At 39.9% G+C, this 18599-nt stretch overlaps 1 protein-coding gene across 3 annotated transcripts in view; it reads right to left on the bottom strand.

Moving 5' to 3' along the window:
* The window catches only part of LOC133607870 (low-density lipoprotein receptor-related protein 8-like), a 457948-nt gene that overhangs the window by 197111 nt on the left and 242238 nt on the right, over nt 1-18599 (bottom strand). For all 3 annotated transcript variants that reach the window (XM_061962897.2, XM_061962895.1, XM_061962896.1), the window contains exons 6-7: nt 18188-18310; nt 12935-13057 (exon numbers count right to left, since the gene is read on the bottom strand). In XM_061962897.2, the coding sequence (XP_061818881.1) occupies nt 12935-13057; nt 18188-18310 (246 nt within the window). The remainder of the gene's footprint in view (nt 1-12934; nt 13058-18187; nt 18311-18599) is intronic.

The raw sequence follows: 18599 nt of genomic DNA, 5'->3' as shown, positions 1-18599 counted from the left end.
TTGACACTGCTAATATGTCGCCTTCTAGTGGACAACATGAATAATTCAGGTCAATGACCTCAAAGTATGCACAGCATGCACTTATATGACCCAATGCAAACAACCTTCCCTAGTCATGGTGCAAAACAAAAATTCCAACTATCATCAAAATTGGTAAGTTGTAATAATTGCACCTTTAAATTTAGTGTATATTACTGTAAATGGAAAAACAGTACTGCTGTTTTTATGGTTAAAAAAAAAAAAAAAGGTAGCTCAATTGCCAAAATTTTACTGTAGACATGCAGTTTTTTTATTTACAGTAAAAAAAAAAAACAATGTAAATTTTACAGAAAAAAATCTAAGATTTTGACAATTTTGATACTGCTAATATGTCGCCTTCTAGTGGACAACATGAATAATTCAGGTCAATGACCTCAAAGTATGCACAGCATGCACTTATATGGCCCAATGCAAACAACCTTCCCTAGTCATGGTGCAAAAACAAAAAAAAAATTCCAACTATCATCAAAATTGGTAAGTTGCAATAATTGCACTTTTAAATTTAGTGTATATTACTGTAAATGGAAAAACAGTACTGCTGTTTTTATGGTAAAAAAAAAAAAAAAAAAAAAAAGGTAGCTCAGTTGCCAAAATTTTACTGTAGACATGCAGTTTTTTTTTTTATTTACAGTAAAAAAAAAAAAACAATGTAAATTTTACAGAAAAAAATCTAAGATTTTGACAATTTTGATACTGCTAATATGTCACCTTCTAGTGGACAACATGAATAATTAAGGTCAATGACCTCAAAGTATGCACAGCATGCACTTATATGACCCAATGCAAACAACCTTCCCTAGTCATGGTGCAAAACAAAAATTCCAACTATCATCAAAATTGGTAAGTTGCAATAATTGCACCTTTAAATTTAGGGTATATTACTGTAAATGGAAAAACAGTACTGCTGTTTTTATGGTTAAAAAAAAAAAAAAAGGTAGCTCAATTGCCAAAATTTTACTGTAGACATGCAGTTTTTTTTATTTACAGTAAAAAAAACAACCAATGTAAATTTTACAGAAAAAAATCTAAGATTTTGACAATTTTGATACTGCTAATATGTCGCCTTCTAGTGGACAACATGAATAATTCAGGTCAATGACCTCAAAGTATGCACAGCATGCACTTGTATGACCCAATGCAAACAACCTTCCCTAGTCATGGTGCAAAAAAAAAAAAAAAATCCAACTATCATCAAAATTGGTAAGTTGCATTAACTGCACCTTAGAATTTAGTGTATATTACTGTAAATGGAAAAACAGTACTGCTGTTTTTATGGTAAAAAAAAAAAAAAAAAAGTAGCTCAGTTGCCAAAATTTTACTGTAGACATGCAGTTTTTTTTTTTATTTACAGTAAAAAAAAAAAAACAATGTAAATTTTACAGAAAAAATCTAAGATTTTGACACTGCTAATATGTCGCCTTCTAGTGGACAACGTGAATAATTCAGGTCAATGACCTCAAAGTATGCACAGCATGCACTTATATGACCCAACGCAAACAACCTTCCCTAGTCATGGTGCAAAACAAAAATTCCAACTATCATCAAAATTGGTAAGTTGCAATAATTGCACCTTTAAATTTAGTGTATATTACTGTAAATGGAAAAACAGTACTGCTGTTTTTATGGTAAAAAAAAAAAAAAAAAAAAAAAAAAGGTAGCTCAGTTGCCAAAATTTTACTGTAGACATGCAGTTTTTTTATTTACAGTAAAAAAAAACAACAACAATGTAAATTTTACAGAAAAAAGCTAAGATTTTGACAATTTTGATACTGCTAATATGTCGCCTTCTAGTGGACAACATGAATAATTCAGGTCAATGACCTCAAAGTATGCACAGCATGTACTTGTATGACCCAATGCAAACAACCTTCCCTAGTCATGGTGCAAAAAAAAAAAAAAAATCCAACTATCATCAAAATTGGTAAGTTGCATTAACTGCACCTTAGAATTTAGTGTATATTACTGTAAATGGAAAAACAGTACTGCTGTTTTTATGGTAAAAAAAAAAAAAAAAAAGTAGCTCAGTTGCCAAAATTTTACTGTAGACATGCAGTTTTTTTTTTTATTTACAGTAAAAAAAAAAAAACAATGTAAATTTTACAGAAAAAATCTAAGATTTTGACACTGCTAATATGTCGCCTTCTAGTGGACAACGTGAATAATTCAGGTCAATGACCTCAAAGTATGCACAGCATGCACTTATATGACCCAACGCAAACAACCTTCCCTAGTCATGGTGCAAAACAAAAATTCCAACTATCATCAAAATTGGTAAGTTGCAATAATTGCACCTTTAAATTTAGTGTATATTACTGTAAATGGAAAAACAGTACTGCTGTTTTTATGGTAAAAAAAAAAAAAAAAAAAAAGGTAGCTCAGTTGCCAAAATTTTACTGTAGACATGCAGTTTTTTTATTTACAGTAAAAAAAAACAACAACAATGTAAATTTTACAGAAAAAAGCTAAGATTTTGACAATTTTGATACTGCTAATATGTCACCTTCTAGTGGACAACATGAATAATTCAGGTCAATGACCTCAAAGTATACACAGCATGCACTTATATGACCCAATGCAAACAACCTTCCCTCGTCATGGTGCAAAAAAAAATTCCAACTATCATCAAAATTGGTAAGTTGCAATAATTGCACCTTAAAATTTAGTGTATATTACTGTAAATGGAAAAACAGTACTGCTGTTTTTATGGTAAAAAAAAAAAAAAAGGTAGCTCAGTTGCCAAAATTTTACTGTAGACATGCAGTTTTTTTATTTACAGTAAAAAAAAAAACAATGTAAATTTTACAGAAAAAAATCTAAGATTTTGACAATTTTGATACTGCTAATATGTCGCCTTCTAGTGGACAACATGAATAATTAAGGTCAATGACCTCAAAGTATGCACAGCATGCACTTATATGACCCAACGCAAACAACCTTCCCTAGTCATGGTGCAAAACAAAAATTCCAACTATCATCAAAATTGGTAAGTTGCAATAATTGCACCTTTAAATTTAGGGTATATTACTGTAAATGGAAAAACAGTACTGCTGTTTTTATGGTTTAAAAAAAAAAAAAAAAAAAAAAGGTAGCTCAGTTGCCAAAATTTTACTGTAGACATGCAGTTTTTTTATTTACAGTAAAAAAAAATAAAAAAATGTAAATTTTACAGAAGAAAATCTAAGATTTTGACAATTTTGACACTGCTAATATGTCGCCTTCTAGTGGACAACATGAATAATTCAGGTCAATGACCTCAAAGTATGCACAGCATGCACTTATATAACCAAATACAAACAACCTTCCCTAGTCATGGTGCAAAACAAAAATTCCAACTATCATCAAAATTGGTAAGTTGCAATAATTGCACCTTTAAATTTAGGGTATATTACTGTAAATGGAAAAACAGTAATGCTGTTTTTATGGTTTAAAAAAAAAAAAAAAAAAAAAGGTAGCTCAGTTGCCAAAATTTTACTGTAGACATGCAGTTTTTTTATTTACAGTAAAAAAAAATAAAAAAATGTAAATTTTACAGAAGAAAATCTAAGATTTTGACAATTTTGACACTGCTAATATGTCGCCTTCTAGTGGACAACATGAATAATTCAGGTCAATGACCTCAAAGTATGCACAGCATGCACTTATATAACCAAATACAAACAACCTTCCCTAGTCATGGTGCAAAACAAAAATTCCAACTATCATCAAAATTGGTAAGTTGCAATAATTGCACCTTTAAATTTAGGGTATATTACTGTAAATGGAAAAACAGTACTGCTGTTTTTATGGTTTAAAAAAAAAAAAAAAAAAAAAGGTAGCTCAGTTGCCAAAATTTTACTGTAGACATGCAGTTTTTTTATTTACAGTAAAAAAAAATAAAAAAATGTAAATTTTACAGAAGAAAATCTAAGATTTTGACACTGCTAATATGTCGCCTTCTAGTGGACAACATGAATAATTCAGGTCAATGACCTCAAAGTATGCACAGCATGCACTTATATAACCAAATACAAACAACCTTCCCTAGTCATGGTGCAAAAAAAAAAATTCCAACTATCATCAAAATTGGTAAGTTGCAATAATTGCACCTTTAAATTTAGTGTATATTACTGTAAATGGAAAAACAGTACTGCTGTTTTTATGGTAAAAAAAAAAATTCAAAAAAAGGTAGCTCAGTTGCCAAAATTTTACTGTAGACATGCAGTTTTTTTTATTTACAGTAAAAAAAAAAAACAATGTAAATTTTACAGAAAAAAATCTAAGATTTTGACAATTTTAATACTGCTAATATGTCACCTTCTAGTGGACAACATGAATAATTCAGGTCAATGACCTCAAAGTATGCACAGCATGCACTTATATGACCCAATGCAAACAACCTTCCGTAGTCATGGTGCAAAAAAATAATTCCAACTATCATCAAAATTGGTAAGTTGCAATAATTGCACCTTAAAATTTAGTGTATATTACTGTAAATGGAAAAACAGTACTGCTGTTTTTTATGGTAAAAAAAAAAAAAAAAAAAAGGTAGCTCAGTTGCCAACATTTTACTGTAGACATGCAGTCTTTTTATTTACAGTAAAAAAACAACAACAACAATGTAAATTTTACAGAAAAAATCTAAGATTTTGACAATTTTGATACTGCTAATATGTCGCCTTCTAGTGGACAACATGAATAATTCAGGTCAATGACCTTAAAGTATGCACAGCATGCACTTATATGACCCAATGCAAACAACCTTCCCTAGTCATGGTGCAAAAAAATAATAATCCAACTATCATCAAAAATGGTAAGTTGCAATAATTGCACCTTAAAATTTAGTGTATATTACTGTAAATGGAAAAACAGTACTGCTGTTTTTAAGGTAAAAAAAAAAAAAAAAGGTAGCTCAGTTGCCAAAATTTTACTGTAGACATGCAGTTTTTTTTATTTACAGTAAAAAAAAAAACAATGTAAATTTTACAGAAAAAATCTAAGATTTTGACACTGATAATATGTCGCCTTCTAGTGGACAACATGAATAATTCAGGTCAATGACCTCAAAGTATGCACAGCATGCACTTATATGACCCAATGCAAACCACCTTCCCTCGTCATGGTGCAAAAAAAAAATTCCAACTATCATCAAAATTGGTAAGTTGCAATAATTGCACCTTAAAATTTTGTGTATATTACTGTAAATGGAAAAACAGTACTGTTGTTTTTATGGTAAAAAAAAAAAAAAAAAAAAAAAAGTAGCTCAGTTGCCAAAATTGTACTGTAGACATGCAGTTTTTTTATTTACAGTAAAAAAATATATATATAAATTTTACAGAAAAAAATCTAAGATTTTGACAATTTTGATACTGCTAATATGTCGCCTTCTAGTGGACAACATGAATAATTAAGGTCAATGACCTCAAAGTATGCATAGCATGCACTTATATGACCCAATGCAAACAACCTTCCCTAGTCATGATGCAAAAAAAAAATTCCAACTATCATCAAAATTGGTAAGTTGCAATAATTGCACCTTAAAATTTAGTGTATTTTACTGTAAATGGAAAAACCGTACTGCTGTTTTTATGGCAAAAAAAAGAAAAGAAAAAAAAAAAGGTGGCTCAGTTGCCAAAATTTTACTGTAGACATGCAGTTTTTTTTATTTACAGTAAAAAAAATAAAACAATGTAAATTTTATAGAAAAAATCTAAGATTTTGACAATTTTGATACTGCTAATATGTCACCTTCTAGTGGACAACATGAATATGTCAGGTCAATGACCTCAAAGTATGCATAGCATGCACTTATATAACCAAATGCAAACAACCTTCCCTAGTCATGGTGCAAAACAAAAATTCCAACTATCATCAAAATTGGTAAGTTGCAATAATTGCACCTTTAAATTGAGTGTATATTACTGTAAATGGAAAAACAGAACTGCTGTTTTTATGGTAAAAAAAAAAAAAAAAAAAAAAAGGTAGCTCAGTTGCCAAAATTTTACTGTAGATATGCAGTTTTTTTATTTACAGTAAAAAAATATATATATACATTTTACAGAAAAAAATCTAAGATTTTGACAATTTTGATACTGCTAATATGTCGCCTTCTAGTGGACAACATGAATAATTAAGGTCAATGACCTCAAAGTATGCGCAGCATGCGCTTATATGACCCAATGCAAACAACCTTCCCTAGTCATGGTGGAAAAAAAAATCCAACTGTCATCAAAATTGGTAAGTTGCAATAATTGCACCTTAAAATTTAGTGTATATTACTGTAAATGGAAAAACAGTACTTGTGTTTTTATGGTAAAAAAAAAAAAAGGTAGCTCAGTTGCCAAAATTTTACTGTAGACATGCAGTTTTTTTATTTACAGCAAAAAAAAAAAAACTATGTAAATTTTACAGAAAAAAATCTAAGATTTTGACAATTTTGATACTGCTAATCTGTCACCTTCTAGTGGACAACATGAATAATTAAGGTCAATGACCTCAAAGTATGCACAGCATGCACCTATATGCCCCCCCCGCCCCCCCTCCCCTCCGTGCGTCGGTTGAGGTTGGCGGGGTGGGGGGGTTTGGTGGTAGCAGAGGTGTATATTGTAGCCCGGAAGAATTATGGCTGCATGGGATTCTGGGTATTTGTTCTGTTGTGTTTATGTTGTGTTACGGTGCGGATGTTCTCCCGAAATGTGTTTGTCATTCTTGTTTGGTGTGGGTTCACAGTGTGGCGCATATTTGTGACAGTGTTAAAGTTATTTATATGGCCACCGTCACAGTTGGAAAACTTCCTCTCCATATTGTTTACAGTACAGTAAAAGATTTAAGAGGGATGAAAAATACATCTTCTATATTTAAAAGAAATGTGATTAGGACTATTTATGTCAACTAGAGTGAGAGAGTAGGATGTAGAACAGGGACATTATCACACATCAGAAGATGTTTCCTTCTGTTGGAAAGTAATTAGACTCCTCTAATTGGAGCCTTGGAGGTAAGAGGAGGAGGGGGGGGGGGGCACAGTAGTAGAGGCAAGCACACGCTGCATTAAGTGATTCAGTTCATTTAGTGGGAAATCATGTTTACTGTACAGGGCTGCTGAGTGGAAGTCTCTGCTGACACACATTAACAAACAGTTCGCTAGAAACAACAACAAAAGCTACGTAAACTAGATTTTCCAGCACAAGGCAGCAGTTTAACATGGCACTCACTTTCGTATTGGTCAAAGTACATTAAAAGTACACCAACTACTGATACTTTCAATAATCCCTACTGTCAGAAAAATTGTGTGTAAATTATCAAAAAAACTTTCCGTTCCCTGGGTTCCCAGTGAACAGACGAAAGCTGTCTTTGTTGCCCCAAGCCAAAGGCTTGGAAAATTCCGCTGCGCACGAAGGGAGGAGACGGGAGGGGGTTATCTATTGTCATCCAAGACTTGCCCAAGCTCGATCCAGGACCAGCCCAAGCCCGAGGCGTCTTTTTCTTTTGTGTTAATGTGACCGAAAACAATGGCTGTTTACATACCCCCCCATTCCTTTAGAAACATATGTTGTTGTGTAAACAGGGAACATCCAAATAAAGGAGGAGACGTAAACCTTTTTTTTGTCAGAGCGTGCTGGAAACTGTACAAGAGTACAGACCAGACGTTTCTCCTCAAATTGAGCCAAATTGTCTCTGTTTATTATAAGTTAAGTTAAAGTTAAAGTACCAATGATTGTCACACACACACTAGGTGTGGTGAAATGTGTCCTCTGCATTTGACCCATCCCCTTGTTCACGCCTTGGGAGGTGAGGGGAGCAGTGGGCAGCAGCGGTGCCGCGCCCGGGAATCATTTTTGGTGATTTAACCCCCAATTCCAACCCTTGATGCTGAGTGCCAAGCAGGGAGGTAATGGCTCCCATTTTTATCGTCTTTGGTATGACTCGCCCGGGGTTTGAACTCACAACCTGCCCATCTCAGGGCGGACACTCTAACCAGTAGGCCACTGAGTAGGATTTCCTTGCTTCTTGTCTTGTTTAATAGATGTCATCGATGTTTGAACCTGACACCTACTACAAGAGCACTTTAGTTGTAATAAAACACATGACGTGCTGCGTGTATCATGATCAATATAAACTGTGACTCACTCGATGGACAATTGTCTGTTTGGTCCAGCTGGGACATTTTTTCCCGTTTATGTGGGTAAGCACTCCATTTATGACGAAAAAGCTTGGCTTCAAGTTCCACACGTTGCAGCTTTCGAGTCCTCACTCTCGGCTTCCGTCTGCTCCAACGTCTCACTCTTTCTGTCTTGTCTCCGGTCACATTTTTTTCCCGCTCCCTTCTTCTCCCTGCTTGCTCTCTTTGTTTTTGTCTTGTCTACACTTTTTTGAAGCCTCTTTCTTTGCGCTGTCCTCCAAATCTAAACATCAGACATGGAAATGATCAGCTGGACTCTCGACCCAACTGACAAAATCTTTTCGCTGAGAAAAAGAGGTTCTGGGGAGCCTGGCTGATGGAACCATTGCTGCGGGGTACGTAAGAGATTCCTGGGATAAATGGAGAATCATGTGCCTGTCAGTCCTTTCCATCGAGGACGTGGAAGACATCTACCTATTTGGAACCATGATCGCGGGGAACCTGCTGATTGGGCTGGGCATTGCTCTGGTGTATCGTCAAATTCGTAAGACGATGGCAGCCACTCAAGGGACCCAAAGGCTGTTCGTCGCAATGGAAGGTTTGGGCCGGGCTGTGGCATCACCGACTGAGGCGATTTCTGAACTGAATCGCAAGATGGATCACATCATGGAAAAGCTGGTAAGGGAAAAATTGGATATGAGGACCAGTGTCATGTCTGTGTAATCATGTTTTGTTTAAGTCATGTTTTGTTTAGTTATAGGACTCTTTAGTTTCTGTCTTTTCACTCCCTTGTCTTGTTTCCATGATTACCCCATTAGTTTCACCTGTTCCACGTTTGGACTCATTGTGCACTCTTGTTTGTCACCATAGCAACCATTAGTTTTCACCTGTCACGTCACGCACCTGTTTCACGTCTTGAGTCACGCACCTGTTTTCGTTAATCATGTCTGTAGTATTTAAGTTCAGTGTTTTTCAGTTTGTCTTTCTGACGACCTCACACCCCATATATGCTTCTGCACACCCTTATGATCCTTGCTGCTCTTTTTTCATGCCGGTCCCATGCCAAGTAAGTTTTTGTTTATCAAGCCACAGTTTATGTTTTGTTTAATTGTTCATAGTTTCCGCCACTGTGCGCGCTTTGGTTTGATCCTTTTTTGTAGTTCTAGTGTTTCAATAAATCATGTACCTTCCTTCCCGTCTCGCCCGTGCCAACTTTCCGTTGCATCCCGGAAAAGCAAACTCCCAGGACCAAGTCTTGACAACCAGCATGGACGAATGGAACAAACAAGCCATTGTAATGTCTGCTCGCGGAAAAAACAAAAATCTTAATCTACGATTTGACTCCCTCGAATGGCCTTGACGCTCCAACAACAAGAGCAGGCTGTTCTGAAAACATCCCCGAGGACGCTTTAGACATCCCTCCCTCCTCAACGACACCTGGAGTCAAACTTTTGCTTGCATGCAGAACGGCCCCAGGCCTATGAACATGAACACTACATCAACACACCCAAGACAATGGGTGAAGTGAAGTGAATTATATTTATATAGCGCTTTTTCTCTGGTGGCTCAAAGCGCTTTACATAGTGAAACCCAATATCTAAGTTACATTTAAACCAGTGTGGGTGGCACTGGGAGCAGGTGGGTAAAGTGTCTTGCCCAAAGACCCAACGGCAGTGACTAGGATGGCGGAAGCGGGTATCAAACCTGCAACCCTCAAGTTGCTGGCACGGCCACTCCACCAACCGAGCTATACCGCCCCACCGTAATGGGCATATACATTGTATTTTTTTTTACTCATATTCTTCCCCAGCGTTTTACCTTTTTCCCACCTTTTTTACGGGGCGCCTCGTGGCGACCCATCAGCGTTCCTGTTCTGTAACCCTGTACACTGTTTGTTTGTCTAATCTTGAACGGGTTTGTGCTGAAAACATAGTTTCGTTGTACTTGTTGCAATGACAATAAAGACCTATCCTATCCTATCTTCCTTCGGTGCCGGCTTCTAGAAGCGGCAGCTCATCCTCAGTATATTCAGCTTCAAAAAGATAAGGTTGTGAATCCTCATTTGTCCAAAAATAGTCGTCTTCGTTGTCTGTTACCAAGTCTGCCGTGATTAGAAAACGCACTCGTGTTTGTGTTCGAAAGTAGGACTTAAATGCTGACAGTTAGCACACGTGGCAGACAGGGTCAAGTAGCAAAAAATATGAGCAAAATGAGCTACAAAAAAGCCTGCTCAGTGGCCGAGTGGTTAGAGTGTCCGCTCTAAGATCGGTAGGTCATGAGTTCAAACCAAAAGACTATAAAAATTGGACTTATTACCTCTCTGCTTGGCACTCAGCATCAAGGGGTTGGAATTGGGGGTTAAATTACCAAAAATGATTTCCGGGCGCGGCCACCGCTGCTGCTCACTGCTCCCCTCACCTCCCAGGGGGTGATCAAGGGTGATGGGTCAAATGTAGAGAATAATTTCGCCACACCTAGTGTGTGTTTGACAATCATTGGTACTTTAATGAATTAATTACTAACAGTAGTATGCCACCATTGTAACAATAGCATGCTAACAGTTACCATTAGTGAAATACCAAAATACCAAAACGTAGGACACTGAGGTGCTAAATTAGCTAAACAAAATCTAGCATGCTCATGTTAGCGTGCCAAAATGCTAGCTGTAACATGCCTCAAGTATATTACTCTGAGGTGGGTGCCTGAACAATGTGTTTAAAATGCTAGCATGCTAACGTTAGCATGCATCAACTACCAAAATCTGACCTGAATAAAAAGCAAGCATACTAATGTCAGCAAGCTAACGGGTATCACTCATCAAGTAGCAAAATATATGACGCCGGGGTGTTGAAAAAAGCTAGCATGCTAATATTACGGAACTTTGGACCCCCCCCCCCTAACCATAAGAGGTTGGGAATGGATTTAGAAAATAACAACATTTTTCACAAACATACCGGCATATACAGGTAAAAGCCAGTAAATTAGAATATTTTGAAAAACTTGATTTATTTCAGTAATTGCATTCAAAAGGTGTAACTTGTACATTATATTTATTCATTGCACACAGACTGATGCATTCAAATGTTTATTTCATTTAATTTTGATGATTTGAAGTGGCAACAAATGAAAATCCAAAATTCCGTGTGTCACAAAATTAGAATATTACTTAAGGCTAATACAAAAAAGGGATTTTTAGAAATGTTGGCCAACTGAAAAGTATGAAAATGAAAAATATGAGCATGTACAATACTCAATACTTGGTTGGAGCTCCTTTTGCCTCAATTACTGCGTTAATGCGGCGTGGCATGGAGTCGATGAGTTTCTGGCACTGCTCAGGTGTTATGAGAGCCCAGGTTGCTCTGATAGTGGCCTTCAACTCTTCTGCGTTTTTGGGTCTGGCATTCTGCATCTTCCTTTTCACAATACCCCACAGATTTTCTATGGGGCTAAGGTCAGGGGAGTTGGCGGGCCAATTTAGAACAGAAATACCATGGTCCGTAAACCAGGCACGGGTAGATTTTGCGCTGTGTGCAGGCGCCAAGTCCTGTTGGAACTTGAAATCTCCATCTCCATAGAGCAGGTCAGCAGCAGGAAGCATGAAGTGCTCTAAAACTTGCTGGTAGACGGCTGCGTTGACCCTGGATCTCAGGAAACAGAGTGGACCGACACCAGCAGATGACATGGCACCCCAAACCATCACTGATGGTGGAAACTTTACACTAGACTTCAGGCAACGTGGATCCTGTGCCTCTCCTGTCTTCCTCCAGACTCTGGGACCTCGATTTCCAAAGGAAATGCAAAATTTGCTTTCGTCAGAAAACATGACTTTGGACCACTCAGCAGCAGTCCAGCTCTTTTTTTCCTTAGCCCAGGTGAGACGCTTTGCGCGCTGTTTCTTGGTCAACAGTGGCTTGACACGAGGTATGCGGCAGTTGAAACCCATGTCTTTCAAGCGTCTCTTGGTGGTGGATCTTGAAGCACTGACTCCAGCAGCTGTCCACTCCTTCTGAATCTCCCCCACATTTTTGAATGGGTTTTTTTTCACAATCTTGACCAGGGCGCGGTGATCCCTATCGCTTGTACACTTTTTCTGACCACAGTTTTTCCTTCCCTTTGCCTCTCCATTAATGTGTTTGGACACAGAGCTCTGAGAACAGCCAGCATCTTCAAGAATAACCTTTTGTGTCTTTCCCTCCTTGTGCAATGTGTCGATGGTTGCCTTTTGGACAGCTGTCAAATCTGAAGTCTTCCCCATGTTTGTGTAGGCTTCAGAACTGGACTGAGAGACCATTTAAAGCCCTTTGCAGGTGTTTTGAGTTAATCAGCTGATTAGTTTGTGGCACCAGGTGTCTTCAAAATTTAACCCTTACACAATATTGTAATTTTGTGACACACGGAACTTTGGATTTTCATTTGTTGCCACTTCAAATCATCAAAATTAAATGAAATAAACATTTGAATGCATCAGTCTGTGTGCAATGAATAAATATAATGTACAAGTTACACCTTTTGAATGCAATTACTGAAATAAATCAAGTTTTTCAAAATATTCTAATTTACTGGCTTTTACCTGTATATACACGAGTCACAGTGGACCAAATGAAATTGTTCCCGTCAAATCAAACCGCACTCACATTCAGTGCGTTGTGGACTCACCCTCACTGTGGCAAAAATGCAACAAAACGCACACGGCGTAGCTCAAAAATCCCGGGCCACAATAAACGTGTGTACAAAATATAATATTGTCCGAACAGGAAGTGAGTGCGGGTTATATTTCGGAGAGAGAAGGCTTCCTCTTACCGCACTCTTTCTTGGGCTCGTCTGACCGGTCCTTGCAGTCCTTGACGGAGTCGCACACTTTGGAACTGTCGATACACTCGCCATTCTTGCACTGGAACTTCAGTGGCCCCTCACATCTGGTGGCTGCAACATAATAATAATAATAATATTACATAATAATAAAAAAATAAAAATAACATTTTTAAACTTAGGACGGATTTTGGATCCTGGGTGTCCGTATCCGGCCCGTGGGCCGTAGTTTGGGGACCCCTGCTCTACAACGTCAAACATTCATAAGAAAATATTAGGCCTGTAACCATTAATCGATTAATGGGGGTGTGTATTGTGGCGTCCCGGAAGACTTAGTGCTTCTGGGTATTTGTTCTGTTGTGTTTATGTTGCGTTACGGCGCTGATGTTCTCCCGAAATGTGTTTGTCATTCTTGTTTGGTGTGGGTTCACATATTTGTAATAGTGTTAAAGTTGTTTATACGGCCGCCCTCAGTGTAGACTTTATATAACCCTGTAACACCCCTTCTTGTAAAATTACAACGTTACCTTTAACCATCCTAAAAAACAATCTGTTATGTTTTATTAACGACCGCAATGTCCCTTTGGGACAGAGGACCCTATTGTATTTGTAAGGTTTTATTCTTTCTTTCTTTATTATTATACCGCAGCTTTGAGCTGTAATTTGACCCCCTTAACATGCTTCACACACATCAGGACTAGCAAACATTGCGATTTAATCAAAAAACCAAACCCCAAAACCCAAAATTGCGCTCTAGCGCCCCCTAGGAAGAAAACCCAGACAAAACTGCCTGTAACTTCCAGTAGGAATGTCTTAGAGACATGAAACAAAAACCTTTATGTAGGTCTCACTTAGACCTAGATTTCATATACACTGACATCCTTCAGCAAAAATCTACAGGAAGTTTGCAATTCCCCCTTCAAAACAAAAGTTTTGTAAAAACAGTCACTTTTGCCTCTTTGAGCTATAATTTGACCCTCTTAACATGCTTCAAAACTCACCAAACTGGACACACACATCGGGACTGGCAAAAATTGCGATCTAATAAAAAAAAAAAAAAAACCCAAAAATTTAAAATTGCGCTCTAGCGCCCCCTAGGAAGAAAACACAGACAAAACTGCTCCTAGGAAGAAAACACAGACAAAACTGCCCGTAACTTCCAGTAGGAATGTCAGAAAGACATGAAACAAAAATCTCTATGTAGGTCTCACTTAGACCTAGATTTCATATACACTGACATCCTTCAGCAAAAATCTGCAGGAAGTTTGCAATTCCCCCTTCAAAACAAAAGTTTTGTAAAAACAGTCACTTTTGCCTCTTTGAGCTATAATTTGACCCCCTTAACATGCTTCAAAACTCACCAAACTTGACACACACATCAGGACTGGCAAAAATTGCGATCTAATAAAAAAACCCAACCCCAAAACTCAAAATTGCGCTCTAGCGCCCCCTAGGAAGAAAACACAGACAAAACTGCTCCTAGGAAGAAAACACAGACAAAACTGCCCGTAACTTCCAGTAGGAATGTCAGAAAGACATGAAACAAAAATCTCTATGTAGGTCTCACTTAGACCTACATTTCATATACTAACAACCCCCAGCAAAAATCAGCAGGAAGTTTGCAATTCCCCCTTCAAAACAAAAGTTTTGTAAAAACCGGTCACCTTTTTTCAAACGTTATCTCCTCTGAGCGCGTTTGTCGTGTCGGCTTCAAACTAGCAACAGGAGAGAGATTGAACCCTTCTGATTAAAAGTTGACGAAATAGTTTTAATTGCTGCTCCGGTTTGGATTTTATGTGCCGTCAAAGTCGGTCCCGTCCATCGCTGCTTGCAGCTTTAGTTGTTTATACGGCCGCCCTCAGTGTGACCTGTACGGCTGTTGACCAAGTATGCCTTGCATTCACTTGTGTGTGTGAAAAGCCGTAGATATTATGCGACTGTATTATATTATGCACGCAAAGGCAGTGCCTTTAAGGCACTGCCCCCCAATATTGTTGTCTGGGTGGAAATCGGGAGAAATTCGGGAGATTTTCGCGAGTGGCACTGAAATTCGGGAGTCTCCCGGGAAAATCGGGAGGGTTGGCAAGTATGACTGGGAGACGCAACTGCTCTGTACTTCTCCCTACGTCCGTGTACCACTCCGTACAGCGGCGTTTTAAAAAGTCATACATTTTACTTTTTGAAACCGATACCGATAATTTCCGATATTACATTTTAAAGCATTTATCGGCCGATAATATCGGACATCTCTACACAAAACACATTTTAAGATATTCAACTCTCTGCAGCATCGCGTGGACATCGGAGGCGGTACCTCTGGATTGGCAGACCGGGGTGGTGGTTCCTCTCTTTAAGAAGGGGAACCGGAGGGTGTGCTCTAACTATCGTGGGATCACACTCCTCAGCCTTCCCGGTAAGGTCTATTCAGGTGTACTGGAGAGGAGGCTACGCCGGATAGTCCAACCTCGGATTCAGGAGGAACAGTGTGGTTTTCGTCCTGGTCGTGGAACTGTGGACCAGCTCTATACTCTCGGCAGGGTCCTTGAGGGTGCATGGGAGTTTGCCCAACCAGTCTACATGTGTTTTGTGGACTTGGAGAAGGCATTCGACCGTGTCCCTCGGGAAGTCCTGTGGGGAGTGCTCTGAGAGTATGGGGTATCGGACTGTCTGATTTTGGCAGTCCGCTCCCTGTATGATCAGTGCCAGAGCTTGGTCCGCATTGCCGGCAGTAAGTCGGACACGTTTCCAGTGAGGGTTGGACTCCGCCAAAGCTGCACTTTGTCACCAATCCTGGTCATAACTTTTATGGACAGAATTTCTAGGCGCAGTCAAGGCGTTGAGGGGATCTGGTTTGGTGGCTGCAGGATTAGGTCTCTGCTTTTTGCAGATGATGTGGTCCTGATGGCTTCATCTGGCCAGGATATTCAGCTCTCACTGGATCGGTTCGCAGCCGAGTGTGAAGCGACTGGGATGAGAATCAGCACCTCCAAGTCCGAGTCCATGGTTCTCGCCCGGAAAAGGGTGGAGTGCCATCTCCGGGTTGGGGAGGAGATCTTGCCCCAAGTGGAGGAGTTCAAGTACCTCGGAGTCTTGTTCACGAGTGGGGGAAGAGTGGATCGTGAGATCGACAGGCGGATCGGTGCGGCGTCTTCAGTAATGCGGACGCTGTATCGATCCGTTGTGGTGAAGAAGGAGCTGAGCCGGAAGGCAAAGCTCTCAATTTACCGGTCGATCTACGTTCCCATCCTCACCTATGGTCATGAGCTTTGGGTTATGACCGAAAGGACAAGATCACGGGTACAAGCGGCCGAAATGAGTTTCCTCCGCCGGGTGGCGGGGCTCTCCCTTAGAGATAGGGTGAGAAGCTCTGTCATCCGGGAGGAGCTCAAAATAAAGCCACTGCTCCTCCACATCGAGAGGAGCCAGATGAGGTGGTTCGGGCATCTGGTCAGGATGCCACCCGAACGCCTCCCTAGGGAGGTGTTTAGGGCACGTCCGACCGGTAGGAGGCCGCGGGGAAGACCCAGGACACGTTGGGAAGACTATGTCTCCCGGCTGGCCTGGGAACGCCTCGGGGTCCCACAGGAAGAGCTGGACGAAGTGGCTGGGGAGAGGGAAGTCTGGGCTTCCCTGCTTAGGCTGCTGCCCCCGCGACCCGACCTCGGATAAGCGGAAGAAGATGGATGGATGGATGGAACTCTCTGCTGCCACCTGGCGGCTAAATTGGATAGTGCAACCCCACCCTAATTTGTCACGTTTCATGTGTCAGGTAAGCGGCGACAAATGGGGCCATATGAACCCCCATAGGTATCGATCCAACGTCGTTTAAGATGGAATTGATCGATTTTATCGACACTAGAGAAAGGAAAACATTTGGATTTAAAGGGGAACATTATCACCAGACCTATGTAAGCGTCAATATATACCTTGATGTTGCAGAAAAAAGACCATATATTTTTTTAACCGATTTCCGAACTCTAAATGGGTGAATTTTGGCGAATTAAACGCCTTTCTAATATTCGTTGTGACGTCACATCGGGAAGCAATCCGCCATTTTCTCAAACGCCGAGTCAAATCAGCTCTGTTATTTTCCGTTTTTTTTCGACTGTTTTCCGTACCTTGGAGACATCATGCCTCGTCGGTGTGTTGTCGGAGGGTGTAACAACACCAACAGGGACGGATTCAAGTTGCACCAGTGGCCCAAAGATGGATGAAATTTGTTCAAAATACGAGGGTGTTGGGAAAGCCGACGAAAATGGTCAGTCGTTTGTTCCGCACACTTTACCCGCTACCAAACCCCGCCCACCTCAACCGACGCACAGAGGGGGGGTGTATAAGTAAGAATGTCAGAAAGACATGAAACAAAAATCTCTATGTAGGTCTCACTTAGACCTACATTTCATATATTGACAACCCCCAGCAAAAATCAACAGGAAGTTTGCAATTCCCCCTTCAAAATAAAAGTTTTGTAAAAACAGTCACTTTTGCCTCTTTGAGCTATAATTTGACCCTCTTAACATAGGGGGGGTTTGATGTGTGAGGGAGCAGGGTTGGGGTGGGGGCGGTGTTTGGTGGTAGCAGGGGTGTATAATGTAGCCCGGAAGAGTCAGGGCTGCATGGGATTCTGGGTGTTTGTTCTGTTGTGTTTATGTTGTGTTACGGTGCAGATGTTCTCCCGAAATGTGTTTGTCATTCTTGTTTGGTTTTGGTTCAAAGTGTGTCGCATTATTAGTAAGAGTGTTAAAGTTGTTTTATATGGCCACCGTCAGTGTAACCTGTGTGGCTGTTGACCAAGTATGCCTTGCTGTCACGTACGTGGGCAAGCAAAAGATGAAAATTGTTTAACAAGTGTTGGGCTGGCACGCTGTTAATGCAGATTGTAGAGGGCGCCAAATGTTGTACCATCATGGCACGCCTTTATTATAGCCGTAAGGGTGAAAATCGGTGAATATTTTCTGCGAGAGGCACTGAAATCCGGAAGACTCACGGGAAAATTGGGGGGTTCAGCAAGTAAGCTGCTGAGCCGCATCAGAGTGATCAAAGAGCCGCATGCGGCGGCTCCGGAGCGGCGGGTTGCCGACCCCTGCACTAGCATGTTAGCTGTTAGCATGCTAGCACTAGCATGTAAGATGTTAGCAATAGCATGTTAGCACACCCCCTACTTATACTGCTTGAAAGAGAATCGAGACCAACCCACACGTGAGAAAGGACCCCGACTAGAAATCCCAAAGACCAAGAACCCACCGTTGAGGCAGCCCGATTCGTCGCTGTGGTCGGGACAGTCGTCCACCTTGTTGCACTGCTTGGTTCCGTGGATGCAAGAACCGTCGCCACACTGGAACTCATCAGGGCGGCACGTCAGCAGGGCTGTGTGACAAACAAAGACCAAGGGAATGGTTTTCAATCCTTTCAAGAAGAACAGGAGCAAGAGTAACGTATCATGTCATGTACAGGATGTGCTTTGTGGACATCGTCTTTGCTCCACACGCTGCAAGTTTTTGCTGTCGTCCAGCATTCTGTGTTTGTTGACTTTGTAGCCAGTTCAGTTTTACATAGCCATTCCTATGTGCCTTTTCCTAGTGGGACTTTTTGGGATCTTTTTGGTTAAAGCGTTACATACCTTTTTACCTGCACGCTGTCTCCCGCTGTGCTCTGC

This window comes from Nerophis lumbriciformis, linkage group LG09, assembly GCF_033978685.3.
Source record: "Nerophis lumbriciformis linkage group LG09, RoL_Nlum_v2.1, whole genome shotgun sequence".
NCBI classification, from domain to species: Eukaryota; Metazoa; Chordata; class Actinopteri; order Syngnathiformes; family Syngnathidae; genus Nerophis; species Nerophis lumbriciformis.
This window is presented reverse-complemented; position numbering and strand designations above follow the sequence as displayed.